At 34.3% G+C, this 19,704-nt stretch overlaps 1 protein-coding gene across 4 annotated transcripts in view; it reads right to left on the bottom strand.

The window, feature by feature from the left end:
* FNDC3A (fibronectin type III domain containing 3A) overlaps positions 1 to 19,704 on the bottom strand; it is a 226,865-nt gene that overhangs the window by 176,942 nt on the left and 30,219 nt on the right. For all 4 annotated transcript variants that reach the window (XM_045377429.3, XM_065533245.2, XM_074022025.1 and 1 more), the window contains exon 2: positions 18,739 to 18,876. In XM_045377429.3, the coding sequence (XP_045233364.2) occupies positions 18,739 to 18,837 (99 nt within the window). In that variant the 5' untranslated portion in view covers positions 18,838 to 18,876. The remainder of the gene's footprint in view (positions 1 to 18,738; positions 18,877 to 19,704) is intronic.

Below are 19,704 nucleotides of genomic sequence, written 5' to 3'. Positions count from 1 at the left end.
TACCATCATGCTAATTTTTGTATTTTTAGTAGAGATGGAGTTTCACCATCTCGGCCAAGCTGGTCTCGAACTTCTGACCTCAAGTGATCTGCCCACTTCAGCCTCCCAAAGGGCTGAGATTACGGCCATGAGCCACCCAACCCGGCCTGTAGTAAGTTTTAAAATGGAGAAACACTGAATTCTCCCACTGTGTTTTTTTTCAAAATTGTTTTGGCTATTCTGTGTTTCTTGCATTTCCACATGAATTTTAGGCTCAACTTGTTAATATCCGCAAAGAAGTAAGCTGGGAATTTGGTAGGCAATGTATTGGATATGTATAATTTGGCAGTATTTCACCTTAACAATATTAAGTCTTCTGATCTATGATCATGAAATATCTTTCCACTTGTTTAAGTCTTCCTTAATTTCTTTCAGTGAGTTTTATGGTTTTTGGTGTATACATCTTATACTTCTTTCATTAAACTTATTCCTAAATATTTTATTCTTTTTTATGCTGTTGTAAATGGAAAAGTTTTCTTAATTTCATTTTCAGATTGTTCATTGCTAGTATACAGAAATACAATTTATTGTTCTATATCGAACCTATATCCCACAACTTTGCTGAACTTGTTTATTAGTTCCAATAGTTTTTTAGTGGATTACTTAAGATTTTCTTTTTACAAGATCATGTTCTCTTTGAATAGAGTTTTATTCCTTTTCCAACCTGGAGGCCTTTACGTCCTTTAGTTACTTATTTGCCCAGGCTAGGACTTCCAGTACAACGTTGAATAGAAGTGGTGAGACCAGGACATCCATATCTTGTTTCTTATCTTAGAGGAAAAACATACAGTTTTTCACCATTCCATACAATGTTAATTATGGATTTTTTTGCAGATGCCTTTTATGAGGTTGAGGAAGTTCCCTTCTATTGCTTGTATACTGAGTGTTTTTATCATGAGAAGTGTTGAATTTTGTCAAATGCTTCTATTGAGTCTACTGAAATGACCATGTGGTCTATTACAACGACAGTTTTATGTACGTTGAACCAACTTCAACATTCCTACTATAAACCCCACTTTGTTGATGCACATGATGAAGTAAAATAGAATTGTGTATGTTGATGGACTTGATTTGCTAGTACTTTGTTGAGGATTTTATATCTATATTCATAAGGGATATTGGTCTGTAGTTTTCTTGTGATGTCTCTGTCTGGTTTAGTTTTAGATTTGGTGTTAATTCTCCCTTAAACATTTGGTGGAATTCACCAAAAAAGCCATCTGAGTCTGGGCTTTACTTTGGGGACAGTTTTTCTTTGTGGTACAAATTTAATCTCTTTACTTGCTAAACATCTATTGAGGTTTTGTATTTTTTCTTGATTCAGTTTTGGTTGTTTTGTGTCTTTCTAGATATTTGTCTACTTCGCTTAGATTATTTGTTGGCAAGCAACTGTTCATAGTATTCATTAATAATTCTTTCATTTCTGTAAGATCTGTATTAATGTCTACTCTCTCATTCTTTATCTTTCTCGATTTTAGTCATTTGAGTCTTTTTTTTTTTTTTCCTGGAAAGCAGCTATGCTCACCACTACAGCACCAACACTTCTTTATTTCTTGATTTGTCTACTTAAAAGGGCTGGCAATATTGTCGATCTTTTCAAAGAGCCAACTTCTGCTATTTTTGATTTTCTATATTTTTCTGTTCTCTATTTCATTTATTTCTACTCTAAGGTTTACTATTTTCTTCTGCTAGCTCTGGGTTTAGTTTTATCTTCTTTTTACAGCTTTTTAAAGTAAAAGGTTAGATAACTGATTTGAGAGCTTTCTTTTTAAACATGGGCTTTTAAGGGTATACGTATTCCTTTAACCATTACTTTAGCAGTATGCCATGAATTTTAGTATGTTGTATCATTGTTTGCATTCATACCAAAGTATTTTCTAATTTCCTTTGTGATTTATTCTTTGGCCTACTGGCTTTGTAGAAATATATTCTTTAATTTATATATAGTTGTTATTTCCCCAAATTTCTCTGTTATTGATTTCTAATTTCATTTCATTGTGTTTGAAGAAAATACTTTGTATTATTTCTATCTTTTTAAATTTACTGAAGCCTGGGCAACATAGGGAGATCCCATCTCTACTAAAAAAAAAAAAACATTTAGCCTGGCATGGTGGAGCACATCTGTGGTCCTAGCTATTTGGGAGGTTAAGGTGGGAGGACCACTTGAGCCCAGGAGGCCAAGGCTGCAGTGGGCCGTGATTATGTCACTGCACTCCAGCCTGGGTGAAAGAGAAACCTTGTCTCAAAAAAAATTCTTCCTATTGAGGCTTGCTAGTTTTATGACCTAGTATATACCCTATAATGGACAATGATCCATGTATACTTGAAAATATTATACATGCTGTTGTTGTTGGGTGGAATGTTCTACAGATGACTATTAGGTTTACAGTGTCATTCATACCTTCCATTTCCTTGTTAATATTCTACCTATTGAAGGCTCCAACTATTATTGTTCAATTGTCTATTTCTCCCATCAATTCTGTCAATCATTATTTCAAATATTTGGGGGCTTGATTGTTAGAGGCAGATTGACCCTTTTATCATTATAAAATATCCTTCTTTGTCTCTAGTAACTTTTCTGACTTAAAGTCAATTATTAGTGTAGTCATTTCATTTATCTTTGGGTTACAAGTTGTCTTACTCTATCTTTTACATTTCAACCTATTTGTGTCTTTGATTTGAAGATTGTCCTGGGCTGGGCATTGTGTGGCTCATGTCTGTAATCTAGCACTTTGGGAAGATGAGGTTGGAGGATCACTTGAAGTCAGGAGTTTGAGACCAGCCTGGGCAACAAGTGAGACTCAGTTTCTACAAGAAATTAAAAAATTAGCTGGGTGTAGTTGGATGCATCTGGTGTCCCAGCTACTTGGGAGGCTGAGGCAGGAGAATCACTTGAGCTCAGGACTACGATGGCACCACTGCACTTCAGCCCGGTGATAGAGCAAGACCCTGTCTCTTAAAAAATAAAAAGAGTGTGTCTTATAGAGTGAACATAGTTAAATCATGAATTTTTTTTTAAAGACAGAGTCTCACTCTGTTGCCCAGGCTAGAGTGCAGGGGCACAATCTCGGCTCACTGCAACCTCTGCCTCCCGGGTTCAAGTGATTCTCCTGCCTCAGCCTCCTGAGTAGCTAGGACTGCAGATGGGTGACACCACACCTGGCTAATTTTTGTTATTTTTAGTAGACATGGGGTTTCGCCATGTTAGCCAGGCTGGTCTCAAACTCCTGACCTCAGGTGATCCACCAATCTTGACCTTCCAAAGTGCTGGAATTACAGGTGTGAGCATTGCACCTGAGTTTTCATCCATTCTGTCAATAACTGTCTTTTCACTGTCATGTTTGATCCATTTAGATGCAATGTACTTAATGATAAGGTAGGATTTGCCTTGTCAGTTTGCTATTGTTCTCTGTTTTATGTATGATAACTTTTTTGTTCCTCAATTCCTCCATTTTTGCCTTTTTTTATGTTAAATATATTCTGATGTTCTATTTTAATTCTCCTGTAGTTTCTTTTATTACATTCTTTTGAGTTATTTTCTTAGTAGATGCCCTGGGGATTATAATTAACCTCTTAACTCATAACAATGTTGATCCAATTAATTCCAATTGTATGTAAAAAACAGTGCTCCTCTAATCTCAGTTCCCTCTCCCATCTTCTGTGCTATAACACTAATTACATTTTTATACCTTATAAGCCAACCAACAGTGTATAAGTATTGCTTTCTGCAAATTACTTTTAAATCAGACAGAAAAGAATTGTTTAAATACATTTATACTGTCTTTTATATTTACTTGGTTATGTTTACTGGTCCTCTTCATTTCTTCGTATCTACTCAACTGTCTTGTGAACATTCCTACTGAATGTAAGGAGACAGTGTTAGAAAAGCATTCACTAACCATTCCTATCGATTAGGTGCTGCCATTTCTGAACTGTTTTATTAGTATCAACTAGATCATTACTTTCCTAGAACCAAGTGTTTTCGAATTTTGAGTTTAAACTCAATGTCCTTTCTTACTCCAAAGTGATGGAGACTGGGGTTATCAGAAGATATTGAGTCTAGTCTCAAATCTGCCACTCAGAGTGTAAACTGGTTAACTATGAGCCTTTAGTTTGTCCATCTGTAAAAATGTGAATTGGACTATTTTTTTTCTGTACACACTTTCAGTTGTGAATTTCCAAAATTTCATCATACTCATTCTTTCTCTAAAAAAAAAAAAAACTATCAGGTTTACCCCCTTTATTTTCTATTTCACAGTTGGTATCCTCTAGACCTACATTACTTTATGTTTGGTGGGGTGGATATATAAGCCAATCAATCCTTTCTCTGCTGTCTCCCTACTCCATTGCATTTAACTATGTAATTAACCAAATAATTTTCCCAAGGATTATTCTCATCTTTCCATTGATCTACTTTTGAAACTTTATTGGTTACCTATATCTTATTACCTCAAATCTAAAACTTAGAATATAACATTCAAAACCTTCCATCGAGACAGGAAGATCACTTGAGCCCAGGAGTTCAAGACCAGCCTGGGCAACATAGTGAGACTCTGTCTGTATAAAAAAAATAACAGAATTAGCTGGGTGTGGTGGCATATGCCTGTAGTTCTAGCTACTAAAGAGGCTGAGGTAGGACGATCACTTAAGCTCAGGAGACTGAAGCTGCATTGAGCCATGATCACACCACTGAACTCTGGCCTGGGTGAAGAACAGGACCCTGTCTTAAAAAAAAACAGCAAAACAAAACAAAACCTCTTAGCAAGTACCCTGTCTGTAATGCCTAATCGCATGTCTTTATTATATTTCAAACACACAGAAAAGTAGACAGTATTGTATCCTTTACTTTCCAGAATCAACTAGAATTATGCTGATGAATTTTCCTCAGATGCTCTTTTGAAAAAGAAATACAATTTTATTACAGATAATTTTTCCGAACTTGGAGTGTATCATTCTCATTTAGTATTCTTCATACATATGCTTATACACATCCATTATTAGTATATACTGATACTTCATGAAATTTTTATATTTATTCATTTATGTCAGTGACATCACATCTTACAAATCCCTTTCTAACCTGCTATTTTACTCAATATTGCATTTTTGAGATTTATCCATAGCACAGATTCATACAATAAAATACTGGTATATAGTATTCTAGTATTCCATTATATAAATCCTCTCAAATCTCCTCCATTTCCCTACTAGTAAACATTTATATTGTTTCCAGTCTATCATTGTCACAAAATGATGCAGAGAATAGTTTTGCACATGTGCCTTATATATATGTATAAGATTTTCTGCAAGTGAAATATTTAGAAGTATATATACATGTTAGATTTGGAGTATGCATTTTTTCAGCTTTATTAAATACTGCTATTATCACTCTCCAAAATGATTGTGCTAGCAGTATTTGATGGATCCTATCGCTCCACAAGCTTTACTATACTGTTAGGTTTCTTAACATCTACAACCTCATAGGTTTTAATTTGCATTTTTCTTCTTTAGAACGTAACTCCAACCTCCTCTCTTCCCCCAAACTTTTAATAAGTCCAATTAATCACCTCAAGATAGGGTATTTCCCAAACAGGCCCTTTGTGGCCAACTTTATGGCTAAAGTTCTTTCCTTATACAATTAGCACTCATCTGTGTATCAGTTAAGTTTATCAGCTGTTTTACCTGTAAATGCCAGTTTCTGTATTATATAGGTATACAGACTGTTAAGTGGTCAATAACATGTTTGTGGACGCATATAAAACACTGAAATTGATGCTTACTATGCTTACTAAAGAACAGGTATTTTATTCAGACATTCTAAAGGATTACTTTAGACTGTAATAGATTATTCTAAGTCATGCTGAAATCTTGAAAAAAGAAAATACTAAAATATACATCTTTCAAATATATCAAGTATTACCCAGGCAATAGTGATGAGAAAAGCTATCTTTTCTCAAAATATATTTTCTCAAATTGCCACATATTGGTTTATAATGTTATAAACCAGTGTGCATAGGCACATTTATATGCTAACTTATAAATCTTCAGGAACATAAATTATACCAAGTAGTAGTTACCTTAGTAAATACTTACAAAATGGAATTGTATTTCAATTCCAAAAAAGCACTATTTGAAAACTAACCTATTTTAAACCTAATGATTTATGATTTGTCCCACAGCCATGATTCCTCTATCTATCTGTGTGGAGCAAGCGCAAGAAAGCTACTTAGGAGATAATTTAAGACACTGAAGAAATATCAGTAGTGACAACAAAATATTTTTTTTCTAATCACTTTTAGAAGGAGAGAGAAAAATGGGGAAAATATGAACTACTACTACTTAAAAATGATTATTGAAAGGAAAAACAACAGTATAAGTGGGTTGGCTAATTTAGGACTCATTAAAACCAATTATTTTTCAGTTCCTAGAGAAAAAGCTTTCAGCTTTTTCCCATTCAGCATGATATTAGTTGTGGGTTTGTCATACATGGCCTTTATTGCGTTGAGGTACTTTCCTTCCGCACCTAATTTATTGATTTTTTTTTTTAATCATGAAGGGATGCTGAATTTATCAAATGCTTTCTCTTCATCTATTGAGAGGTTTTATGGTTTTTTTGTCCTTCATTATGTTGATGTGATGTATCACATTTACTGATTAATGTATGTTGAACCATTTTTACATTCCTGCGATAAATCTCACTTGATCACGGTGTACTACCTTTTCTGATGAATTGTTGGATTCAGTTTGTTATATAGTATTTTGTTGAGGATTTTTGTGTCTATGTCCATCAGGGATATTGGTCTTTAGTTTTCTTTTTCTGTTGTGTCCTTGTTCAGTTTTGTTATCAGGGTTATGTTGGCCTCATGGAATTGGTTAGGAACAGTTCCCTCTGCTTTAACTTTTTGGTATAATTTGATGAAAACTGGTATTAATTCTTCTTTAAAGGTTCCATAGAATTCAGCAGTGAAGTCATCTGGTCCTGGACTTTTCTTTCTTGGGAGACTTTATTACTAATTCAATCTCATTACTTGTTATTGGTCTGTTTAGGTTTTCATTCTTCTTGTTCCAATTTTGGTTGGTTGAATGTGTCCAGTAATTTATCGATTTCTTCTAGGTTTTCAAATTTATTGACATATAGTTGTTCACAGCAGTCTCTAATAATCCTTTGTATTTCTGTGGTATCTGTTGTGATGTCTCCTTATAAATTTTTGATTTATTTATCTATTTTTCTTCTTAGCCTAGCTAATGGCTAGTCAATTTTGTTTATCTTTTCAAGAAACTCACTTTTGGTTTTGTTAATCTTTTGTATTTTTATATGAAAGGAGAACATTATCAGTTGAAAAAGCAGAACTCAATTTCTACTTCAACAACTATCTGTACGCTTTTTGACAAAAATCATCTTGCTTTATATTAATCTAATGTAAGGACACATGTAAAAGTGGGAAACATTATCTTTGTTTTTTAGTTGAATGTATTTCCCTATTTATACAGTGCTACTTTCAAGTCATTCTTTATTTCCTCCTTGCTTTATTCCAAACTATATTACTTAAAGTCAACAACTTCTACAGGATTCTCGGGCATAGCAGTTGACTAACTCTTGAGTCACTTAATCAGAGAGTTTGGAATTTAGCTGTAGAATATGTAGAATTTAATAGAACATCAATGCTTTTTTAGACCAAGAATCCATCAAAATTCCAGGACCATTATGTTTCATTTCTTTAAGATGTTTATTTTAGAGTCTGATGATTCTCTTTCGTAACAGTTTTAAAATCATATTATGTATATAAAAATACATATTAGAATAGTATAAAAATGCTACCAAATACTTTAGTTTTGTCATATTAGATTGAATTACATGAAAGTATTTCACTGTCCACTTTTAAAATTAAATAATTTTTCAACGAAACAAAATAATTTGCCCAATTTTTATTTTCTTGGAAATATATATAGTTTAACAACAAACAAATGAAATGGTATTGGTCTCAAGTCATTCAGTAAGAATACAATTTTATTATTTTGTGCCAAATATAAAAACTAAATTCTAGTTTGCATTCTTTGTAACTCTGTTCCTGATATTTTACGAACCTTTTTTCCCTTCACACTAAAAATTTACATCCAATTTGTAAGTCTGATTTTATCATCTCTTAGAACAAGAACCAGTGCAATATTTTATACACAGACAGAACCTGAATATGTGTGAAGTTAATTTTTTTCCAGGACAACCTAGCTGAATCTTTATCATAAATTTTTTTAAATGTGTGCTTACAAATATATGATAATTAAGCAAATTTTCAGATCTGAACCTTGAGCATAAGGCTTTTAATGTCTAAAGAAAAGTTAATGGGTAAGCACTAGAATTTTTCAAAAGTATTTGATTTTCTAATAAAACGTCACAGAAAGTGGCGTGGTGCAGGTGTGTGGGAGAAAAAAACTAATTGAAAGAGGAGAGTAGTTTAATGTTTAAATTCTAGCCTTTCCCAAGTTTCTAAGAATGAGAAATTTAGGAAACCGCTATTTATTTGCCAGGCAAAGCTGCATAGCAGTTAGAAGATGACTAATTTGGGCTATGAAATCTATGACTGCTGGTTTGGATTAGAATTCTGAGGCACAAAATTATTGTCACAAAAGTATAAGCTTTATTTCAACCTCAGTAGTCTCATTCCTAAGGTTTATGTTTACAGCTTAGTGTGTAAGTGATCAGATTTTTAAATGCAAATATTTACAAATTTATAACTTTTTGAACTTAAAAATGTGATCACTTTTTAAAGTTTTTATATTTGATTTTTGGTTATTAAAGTTTTCCTTCTTATTTCCATTTAAACCAAACACAACTTGCATGAAGATAAAGTTTAATCCAAAGTAACATTATGTAAAAGCTAATCTCAGAAACAAACATGTTGAGCTTTGTTTTTAGGTTTGTTTTAGGCAGTGTAAAAAGGGGGAAGCACCTTTACTCCCCTACCCCACTCTGCTTTTTCTGGTTTGTCTTTAGTTTCCGCTGGACAAAATGGTCTGAATGTTTTTGAGACAATTCTCGATCAAGGGTCCAGCAAAGAGCCTGCTATGCGTGAAAGCTTAATATGTATCAACAAAAATGATGAGGGCCCTCAAGTAAGGAAACTTGTTGACCTGTGAAATTCATTGCAAATTTCTGAAGTAAGGATCTGAGTCAGATGAAAAAAAAAAATACCTTCTTTTTACAATTGTTCACCCAGCAGGCTTTGAACATAGTTTTATTCTATACATACAGTCATGTGATGAAGAAACTGATTCATTGTACTTGTTGGTAAATAATAAACACTGTTTTCCAAAGTTTAGATACCAATATAAAAATATAAAATGACACTAGAAAAATGCTATATTACATAGAGAATTGGCCCTACTCTGATCAAACTGCATTTTTATTCCATAAAAACTCCATTTTGAATGACATCATTAGGAATGACACAGTGTTAACCTCCAAAAATCCATTCCTTCGTAACAGTAGTAAGAACACAGATGTAAATTGTCAAAACTAACTTTTTTCAGAACTCTAGAAATTAACCAAAGGCTTGCAACAGTATGTTCAGGGAAAACAGCTAGATCCTGACATGGACAGTGAGCTTTGTGTCATTTTATTTTGCTTTATTTCCTACTCCGTCTACCCAGCTTCACAGAAGCCTTGGAAAAGTCTCAGAATCACAGCAGCAGTAAAAGCCAGCAGACTAGCAGCCACTGGAAGGGACAGAATGGTTTGGAACACCATACAAATCTCATCTCCAAAAGACCTGTCATATTTGACCTGTCTGGCAATTCCCTGGAAACACCCAGTCAGTCCCAGGGCTTGTCTTGATTTGTTCTAACTCAAAGCTCCCTTACTGCAAATAGCTTTCCCCCGGGAAGCATGTCTAAAACAATCAGTGGCAGTTGGTTTAACATCACAGTTGGTTTATGGTGACAATAACAATTGGGAAAACAAGAAGCTAACCAAAAACTTGGAAAGGAAAAGCTGCGGAATAAGATGTTCATATGGGGGCTTTGAAAAGCTCTAGTGTGTTCAAGTTAAGGTGTAGTATTATATAAACCTACTTTCATTTTGGCAGTATAATCATTTTAATACCACTTACATAGGCCTACTCTAGTGGGTGTTATATCAGAAATTATTATTATTTTTTTTTTACCATATCAAATGGAAATTCCCTCAGTATTAAAAAACTCATTAATTCCTATGGCTTCACTATCCCAACTATTTTGATAATTTCTGTGTCTTTGGTTCAAATCAGATCTTTTTCCTGAAATTTAATCCATTAATGTACTGTTTTTATAGTGATTAAGACCATGATAAACGACCAGGAATGTTAAAGACTTAGCTTTGAATCCTGGTTTTTGCCTTTCAGAAGCTATGTTACTTAACCTAGTAAGAAGTTAACATCTTTCTGATTCTTAGTTTCTATGAAATGGAAATATTAAAGCCACTTCTAAGAATTGTCATGAAGATTAAATGAAATAATGCATGACTTGCCTTAGTGTCTGAACACATGGTAAGGGCTCAAACAGTAGCTGCTATTATAACCCCCCAGCACTGATGGCAAGTTTGGCCATGTGCCCTGTGTTGGTCAATAAAATGGAATGGAGATCAGCATGTAGTTCACCAGGATACCAGCAACATTCTACATAAGGGCTGGGTCTCAGGTGAAGATTATGTGGCGCACAGCCACAGCAAACCTGTGAAGGACATGCTGTATGAGCAATAAACCTTTTGGTAAACTACGGAGATTAAGAGGCTGTTTGTTACCATAAAATAATCTTGCCTTTTCTGACTGATAAGACTTAACTTAGTACATGGTCTTGCTATCCATTCACATTTTCAAAGAAAAGCCTGGGGAAATTTTTATCCTCTCTCTTAGTTTTGTTCTATGACTTGTTCACCAATTTTACCTCCTTAATATTTCTCAAATCGTGTATCATTAATATGACCTTAATTCACGTTTTTTTTTGTTATTACAATATTTTCTTTCCCTAGCTTCACTCTCCTTAAACATTTTATTCTGCATTAATAACGTCAATAAATTTTATTTTAAATGCATCAAATGCCTGATCATAACTGCTTAAATAGTTCTTATTAAATTTATTTAAAAACTCATTTTTTCTTAATCATTTTAATACCACTTATGTAACAAATATACACAGATTACCTCAGTATTACAAAAATGTACTTCCAAACTTAAGATGAAGTATTCATAGTATGCATCTGATGTGCTTCTTCATTTCTGTACTTCAGTCAAAGAAACTTAGGCTCAGAAGATTTCACTGAACAAGTTATACCAAATAAGAAACAATTTTAAACAAATACAAATTTAACCAAAGAATAAGAAACAAAAGGGTAAACTCCACAGTTTAGTTCATGAAGTTAGCACATCTTTGACACCAACTCAGGATATTAGGGAAAAGCCCATTACAGCACAATCTCACTCATGAACACAGACTAAAAATAAAATCCAAGAAAAAATATTGGCATACCCCAATCCAGCAATACATTAAAATAACAATGTATCACAATGAAGTTAGGTTTAACCAGAAATACAGTATCAGTTAAACATTCAAAAATTAATGTAAATTATGACATCAAAATTTGAAGGAAAAATATATCATTATCTTAGAAATGTAGAAAATACGAGACTGGGTCTCACTCTGTTGCCCAGACTGGAGCACAGTGGCATAATCACAGCTTACTGCGGACTCAACCTCCCAGGTTCAAGTGATCCTCCCATCTCAGCCTCCTGAGTAGCTGGTACTACAGGTGTGTGCTACCACACCTGGCTAATTATATTTTTAGTATAAATGAAGTCTTACTGTGTTGCACAGGCTGGTCTCCAACTCCTATGTTCAAGCAATCTGCCCGCCTCAGCCTCGTAAAATGCTGGGATTACTGGTGTCAGCCACTGCACCTGGCTTACCCTTTTAGATCTTATAAAGAATATATATAAAAATGTATAATAAACATCATGCTTAATAATATGCTGAAAATATTCTCTTTGAGACTAAGAACAAGTCTCATAATGAGTAAGAGTATAGCGAGGTTGCTGGACATTGAAGCAATATACAAAAATAAACGGTATTTCTAACTCACTGGGAACAGAAAATGATACACACACACAAACACACACATACAAAAAATTTATAATAGCACATAAAAACGCAAGTGCCCAGGAATAAATTTAACAAAAGATATTAAAGACCTTTATGGGAAAAACTATAAAACTTCATTGTGACATTAAAAACCTAAATAAATGGATGAATACACCAACTTCAACAACTGGAAAATTCAATATTGTAAAGATGCCAATTCTTCCCTCAATCAATCTATAGATTCAAGGTAATCTAAATCAAACTCAGCAGTGTGTATGTGTGCATGTGTGTGTGTACTGATAAGCTAATTCTAAAATTTATATGTAAATATAAAGGCTCAAGAATACCAAGACCTTCTCAAAGAATAAGGTGGGATGGTTTGCTTACCAGATACGAAGACTTGGCGTATTCTTGGCACAGAGATAATAAAACAGATCAATGAAAGAGAATTAAAAATCCATATATAACCCTACAAATATGTGAGATATGTGATCATCTCTGTAACAATGTATCATAGATACATGACAAAAGTACCATTGTGGAGCAACAGGAAAAGTCTTTTCAATAAACAGTGCTGAAATAATTGAGTATACACATATATGGAAAAATAGTCAAACTGGACCTATGCTTCATACAGTTCACAAAAATCAACTCCAGTGGATTTTAGAATAAAAAGTTCAAGGCAAAAGTATAGTTTTTAGAATATATTTTTAGAAATAGTTTCATTACCTCAGTACAGGGAATTCCTGTTCAAAAATACCTTAAACATTTTTTTTGAGACAAGGTCTTGCTCTGTTGCCCCCGCCAGAGTACAGTGGCATAATCATGGCACGCTGTAGCCTCGACCTCCTGGGCTTAAGTGATTCTACCACTTCAGCCTCCTCAGTAGCTGGGACTATAGGTATATACTACTGCACTCAGCTAAATTTTAAATTTTTTTATAGAGAGAGAAGAAACACAACACTAACTCTAGAAGAAAAGAATTGGTAAATCTGACCACATTAAAATTAAAGACTATCCATCAGAAGACACCAAAGAGGCCAGCTGCCGGTGGCTCACGCATGTAATCCCAGCACTCTGGAGGACCGAGGCGGGTGGATCACTTGAGGTCAGGAGTTTGAGATCAGCTTGGCCAACAAGAGATGGTGAAACCCCATCTCTACTAAAAATACAAAAATTAGCCTGGTGTGGTGGCACACGCATGTGATCTCAGCTACTTGGGAGGCTTGGGCGGGAGAATCGCTTGAACCTGGGAGGCAGAGGTTGCAGTGAGCCGAGATCACGCCACTGTACTCCAGCCTGGGTGACAGAGTGAGACCCTGTCTCAAAAAAAGAAAAGAAAAAAGATATCAAAGAGAGTGAAAAGACAACCAGAACAGGAGAAAAAGAGAGAATATTCACTACACTTATGACTAACTAAGAACTTGTGGCCAGAATATATATTAACAGTTTGATAAATCAAAGACAAAAAGCATTGTTCAAAATAATCCCAAACTAGAAACCCCCTAAGATGGTCATCAAGAAGAGAACAGACAAATGAATATATTTACTTATATTCACACATAATAGAATCTTACACAGCAAACTAAAAAGAACAAATTTCAACAACAGTAAGGAGGAATCTTTAAAACAATATTGAATAAGACCAGCAAGTCACAAAAGAATAAAGTTTAATTTATGTAAATATCAAGAATTGGCAAAACTACACTATTGTTGTATAGTGAAGTGTATACAGATAAAACTATAAAGAAAAGTCAGTAAGCAATTATCATAAAAATCAGGGTAGTGGTAACCTTGAAGGAGAGAGGGTGTTATGATGTGGAAGAAACACATAAGCAATTTCTAAGGTATTGGCAGTATTATATCTCTTAGCTTGGCTTGTAGTTACAAGATTTATGCCTTATAATCATATGCTATATTTCATGCTTATTTTATGTACTTTTCTATAAATATACGTTATACTTCATGATTTAAAACAGGTTTTAAAAAGCTGAGGGCATGTTCTGTGTTTTCTTAGATTCTTTATTTGTCCATTGGCATCCATTAATCACAGGGCCAATTATATTAACCCTATTTTCTTATTTTCTGTATTCCTGATGTTCTGGCACCTGTGGCCTCACTTGCTGGGGAGAGATGGCCCCTCGCAGGGATAGCCAATTCTTATAGATAACAAAAGGCTTGGCCAGGGGCATACTTCTTATATGCAAACCATCCAATCCCAAGTCTATAGCACCAACCACCTTATCTAACTTTTACACACCAAGCCAATATTTACTCTACCCCAAATCATCCCGGGCCAGGTACTGGGCTACCAGGAATCACCCTTACAGCCCAAAGACAGTCAGAATTATTAAAACTAGCCAATCCAACACTATTTATTTCGCCTTGCCTTTCCTGTGAAAACCCCAACAAAAGGTTTAGTCCAGGATTTCTCCTCACGCCTTCTTCTGCCTCCTGATGAAAACGTGCTGCTTCTCACTTTGGCCCTGCCTGTATGAGATGATACACCCCCTTCTTGGGAAATTTAAGTAATAAAAATCTTCTTTCAATGGCATTAGCCTCTGTGTGCCATCTCTTAAGTTACTTCTGTAAATTAAAATCCCATGGGTACAAATGAGACGGGAAGTTATAAAAATAATTTTTAAAAATTAATGCAATGGAGAAGGTATAATAAAGTATAATAGTCGGGCATGATGGCTCAAGCCTGTAATCCCAGCACTTTGGGAGGCCGAGACAGGCAGATCACGATGTCAGAAGATCGAGACCATCCTGGCTAACACAGTGAAACCCTGTTTCTACTAAAAAATACAAAAAACTAGCCGGGTGAGGTGGCGGACGCCTGTAGTCCCAGCTACTCGCGAGGCTGAGGCAGGAGAATGGTATAAACCTGGGAGGTGGAGCTTGCAGTGAGCTGAGATCCGGCCACTGCACTCCAGCCTGGGCGACAGAGCAAGACTCCGTCTCAAAAAAAAAAAAAACAAGTATAATAAGCAGGCTAAATTTTTAAAGCTCTTAACTAAAACTTTAAATGCATTCAATCCTTTTGGAAGGTAAGTAAGTAGAAATTAAGAGAAGATACATTAGTAAACTGATAAACCACACAAGAAACTAAAACATCTGAAATTTTCTTTCTTTAGATGGTGGCAATAGAGAATAGAACTGAGCATTCCACTTGCGCTTGAAGCTCATGTTCTATAAAACTGGTCTGGAGGTTCTAACAGGGCACACACATTCATACAGGCTTTCCTTCTGCTATCAGGAAAAGATATCTCAAGTCAATCATGTAACAAAGAATGTACAATGGTAGAGCCACCTTAGAAGACAGCTTCATAGTTTCTTACAAAGCTAAACACAGTCCTACCACACAATCCAGCAATCACGCTCCTAGGTATTTATCTACATGAATTAAAACTTATGTACACCCAAAAATCTGCACATGAATGTTTAAAGCAGATTTATTTATGACAGCCTAAAGCTGGAAGTGACCAAGATGTCCTTCAACAGGCGAGTGAATAAACAACTGGTCCATCTATACAATGAAGTATTATTTAATAATGAAAAAGAAATGAGCTATTAAGCCAAGGAAAGAAATTATCTACACCATACTGCTAAGTGGGAGAAGCCAGTCTGAAAGGGCTACATACTGTATTGCATTCTTAAAAACATAAAACTATAGAGAGAAAGTAAAAAGATCAGTAGTTGCTAAGGATTTGGGGGGAGTAAAGGAAGAATGAAAAGGTGAAGCACGGGATTTTTAGGGCAGTGAAACTATTCTGTATGATACTGTAATGATACATAACATTACCCACTTGTTAAGATCTGAAGAACTGCTGTACAACACCAAGAGTGAACCCTATGGACCTTATTTAATAATAATGCATCAATACTGGTTCATTAGTTGTAACGAATATATCTCACTAACACAAGATGTTAATAAATGAGGTAACTGGAGAAGAGGTGGTATATGAGAACTTTGTACTGTCTGCTCAATTTTTCTTATAAGCCTAAAACTGCTCTAAAAATAAAGTCTATTATAATAATGAAAAAGGGAGGCAGATTCCATAATCACAAAAAAGGTTCATAAGCTGCTTGTCAAAATGAATAATAAATGCCTATTACAGTCTCCCTAAAGGCAACACCAGCAGTGATGTCAGGAGAGATTCCCTCTAGTATAATTCATAAGCCAAAAGACCCACTGTGTGTAACATGATACAGTAGAAAATATGTTTACTGTATTAAACCAGAAAATATTAATGAGGAGACAGATAATCTTAATAGCTAACTACAAAAAAGTTAATTTGATCCCAAGAGTAGAAGAGAAATCATTCCATACAGCATAATATTCTGAAGAAAAGTCAAGACAAGGGACAAAATATGTCATCTTGAATTTTTAACATCATGCTTGTGCATGACACTTTCATCTGTCAGGAACAGTCTTTTAGTCTGTGGATAAACAGGCATCAACTAAGTTGTGTCATATCTCCATAGGTAAGTTATAACTTGGCATATCAATAAGTTCTTGTGTTAAGACAAAGAAATGTCTGCTGTCAAGTTTATTGCCCTCCCACCTCTCATTATTATCTACTTGGTATATAGTCCCTTACATTCTACCATAGCCATTGGTTCACTCTTTACACTTCATATGCATCCTTCGTAACTATCTCCACGTTTTCTGATCCACTGCTTATTATAACTATCTCTATTTATTTAAATCCTGACTGGGATATCTAAAGTTTCTTCAGTCTTTTAAACATTTATTGAGTGCTTTATTTAGGATTCAGCAAACATTTACTGAGCTCCTTCAGGCTCATTTCACCCACATAGCTATAACTACTTTAAGATATTATTACCTCAATTTTCTAGAGAAGTAAACATACTCAGAGAAGTTAAGTAACTTGTCTTTGGCAACCAAAATCAAATCCAAATCTATCATGCCACTCCAGTGTTTTCTTCCACTCGTGTTTAGCTCTCTCCCTACTGAACTACATGCAACCTGCTAGTTAGAATTCAAGGCTTTACTATACACTTCCTGAAATCTGTTTGTTTGTTTTTAAACTCTACCAAAAAACCTGTCCCTAGATCTTCTAACTCCACCTGCTCCTTTAAATCTTGCTAGTAGGTTCTTCTATTCCCAGATCCTTTCTCTATAGCCATCTACACCATTACTGTTACGTGATAGCCATGGTGCCTTCAAGATTTCAAAAAAATTCTGCTCACCAAATTTCCTTCTGGGGGAAGGAGAGAAAAGTCTTGGGATGACATCACGGAGTTATTTCAGCCTGCTGTGTTCCCCTTAACAGAATATACAACTATAGCAACTATATCAATGTACCGTAATTAACTGCTTAATAGATTCTTTTACACATTAGATTATCAACAACTTGAAACTAGCGACTGGCCTGAGGCAACAAATGATAACTGAAGACACTTGGACAACCTCATAAAGTAAATGAATACCTGCCACATCTACTATTTTTGTGAGCAGAAAATCTTAACAGACTTAAATTTGACCATGAAAAGCAAGTTCGTGGAATGAAATTGCTGGGATCAGAGCATGTACAACAATTAAAACCAGGACACAACACTTTTTGCCATGTGTACACAGAACAGAAAAATTCAGAATCCAAGCCAATTGCTATTAATTTTACAATAATAGCCCTTCATCTTGTAAGCAAATCATAATTACCTACTATAGATACTAAGTTTATAAAGAAAATCTGACTTTATTTTTTTTAAAGTTTCCCAGGGAGGCAGTATGAGTAACAAGAGCATAAGCTTTGTGTGATGCTGAACAAGTTATTTAAGCCTTTCTGAAACTCATTTTGCTTCAGCTGCAAAATACGGGCAGGTGTTCCTACCTCATAGAATTGTTGAAAGAATTAAATGAGATCATAAAGCTCTTAGCACAATGTTTATTACATAATGGGCACCTAAACTGTTCCTTCTCTTCCTCATTATCATTTATTATGTTCTTAGTGTTTGTTTCCTCACCTACTGTTAAAATACCTACCATATAAGATAGTTGTGAGAATGAAGCACATTGCCTGGCACATAATAAGTACTTGGGAAAGCTTATTATTCCTATCCCTTTTAGGATTACTGTGGGAATAGTGAAATCAGTGCAACCACATTTTAAATAAAGACCTGAGCTGGGGAAAAAAATCTATCAGCTTTTCAGGAATCGTGTATTTACTTTTGGAAGGGAGAGGAGAATGGGAAGGAAAAGACAACGTTTTATTACTACGTAGTAGGCAAAAATCATAATTTCATAATGATTTGAAATGATTTATAATAATCATTAAGGTACAAGGCTAAACTCAGGGACTAGCACACTATTTGTCTAAAGGAAAACAAAAACAACTTGAATGGCAACTAAATATACACATAAGAAATCTGACCATTAATTCACAAGACATTTTAGAAGAGACTTCAAAAACAGTCTCATTATTTTTATCATCTTATAAAACTGAACAACATTTTGAACTGGGAATTTAAAACACGAAATAACAGGAACTCACTAGTGTGATTTGTTTTAAATTTTGCATAAATATATGTGTATTCAACATAAAGAAATAAATATTTCAGTTTTCTTACCTGTTGTGTTCCATCTGCACTTACAATAGGGGCAGACAAAAGAGAAATATCACTACTTAAGATCTGAGTTGTATCCAGTAGTGGTGGATGCTCTGCCATTATCAATAAGACATTAATACACTGAATAACGCTCCAACTCTGAAAAACAAACATATATAGTCATTTGTAAGTACATCCTTAAAATATAGTAAAACATTGTACATTCAAGATGTTTCATTTTTTAACCTAAAAAGATATTCTTGTCAAAAGAAATTCTAGAATACTCTGTTAACTACTTTTTTTTCCAATCAATAAGCCATTTAAGGAAATACATTTCTTACAATTCAAATTACTTTGTTTGTCAAAGTAGTCAGTAAGTTTATATATTAAAGAGAATATCAGCAGGCTCTATTTAAATTCTATGTCTGTCTCTCCACCCCTTCCATCTCTATATAATATTTTATTTAATTTAACCACCACTACTTTACCTAAACACTGGGATAGGCACTAAAATACAGTGATTCAGTGAGGCAACTGTCACTAGTTTTTTCTATGGGCAGACAAGGTAATTATGAAGACTCAATGCCCCTCATCACCCTATCTGTCTCTAGAAACAACACAAGAATAATAATGATTTTTCACTGATTCCTCAGACAAAACCCAATGGTAGAAAAATCTGCTCAGGATTACTGAAGAACCTTCAAGTTTGAAGTTTCAAGCTCTTATATTGTTTATTTTGGTTGTATTAGTCTTTTCTAAGTGATACCTATTTACAATAAATCAATAATTTCAATGAAAAAACAAATACATTTAGAAATCTTTAACTGTACAGACAGTATCACATACAAAAATAAAAGTAAAAGATAAGGTAAGCAATATTAGTCTATCATAGACAAAGTTAACTAATAAAACATCAGCAAATTACATTTCAAGATGAGCAAATTGAGTATAATAATAAATACACTGAATCTATATTGAAAATTTAAA

Source organism: Macaca fascicularis, chromosome 17, assembly GCF_037993035.2.
Source record: "Macaca fascicularis isolate 582-1 chromosome 17, T2T-MFA8v1.1".
NCBI classification, from domain to species: domain Eukaryota; kingdom Metazoa; phylum Chordata; class Mammalia; order Primates; family Cercopithecidae; genus Macaca; species Macaca fascicularis.
This window is presented reverse-complemented; position numbering and strand designations above follow the sequence as displayed.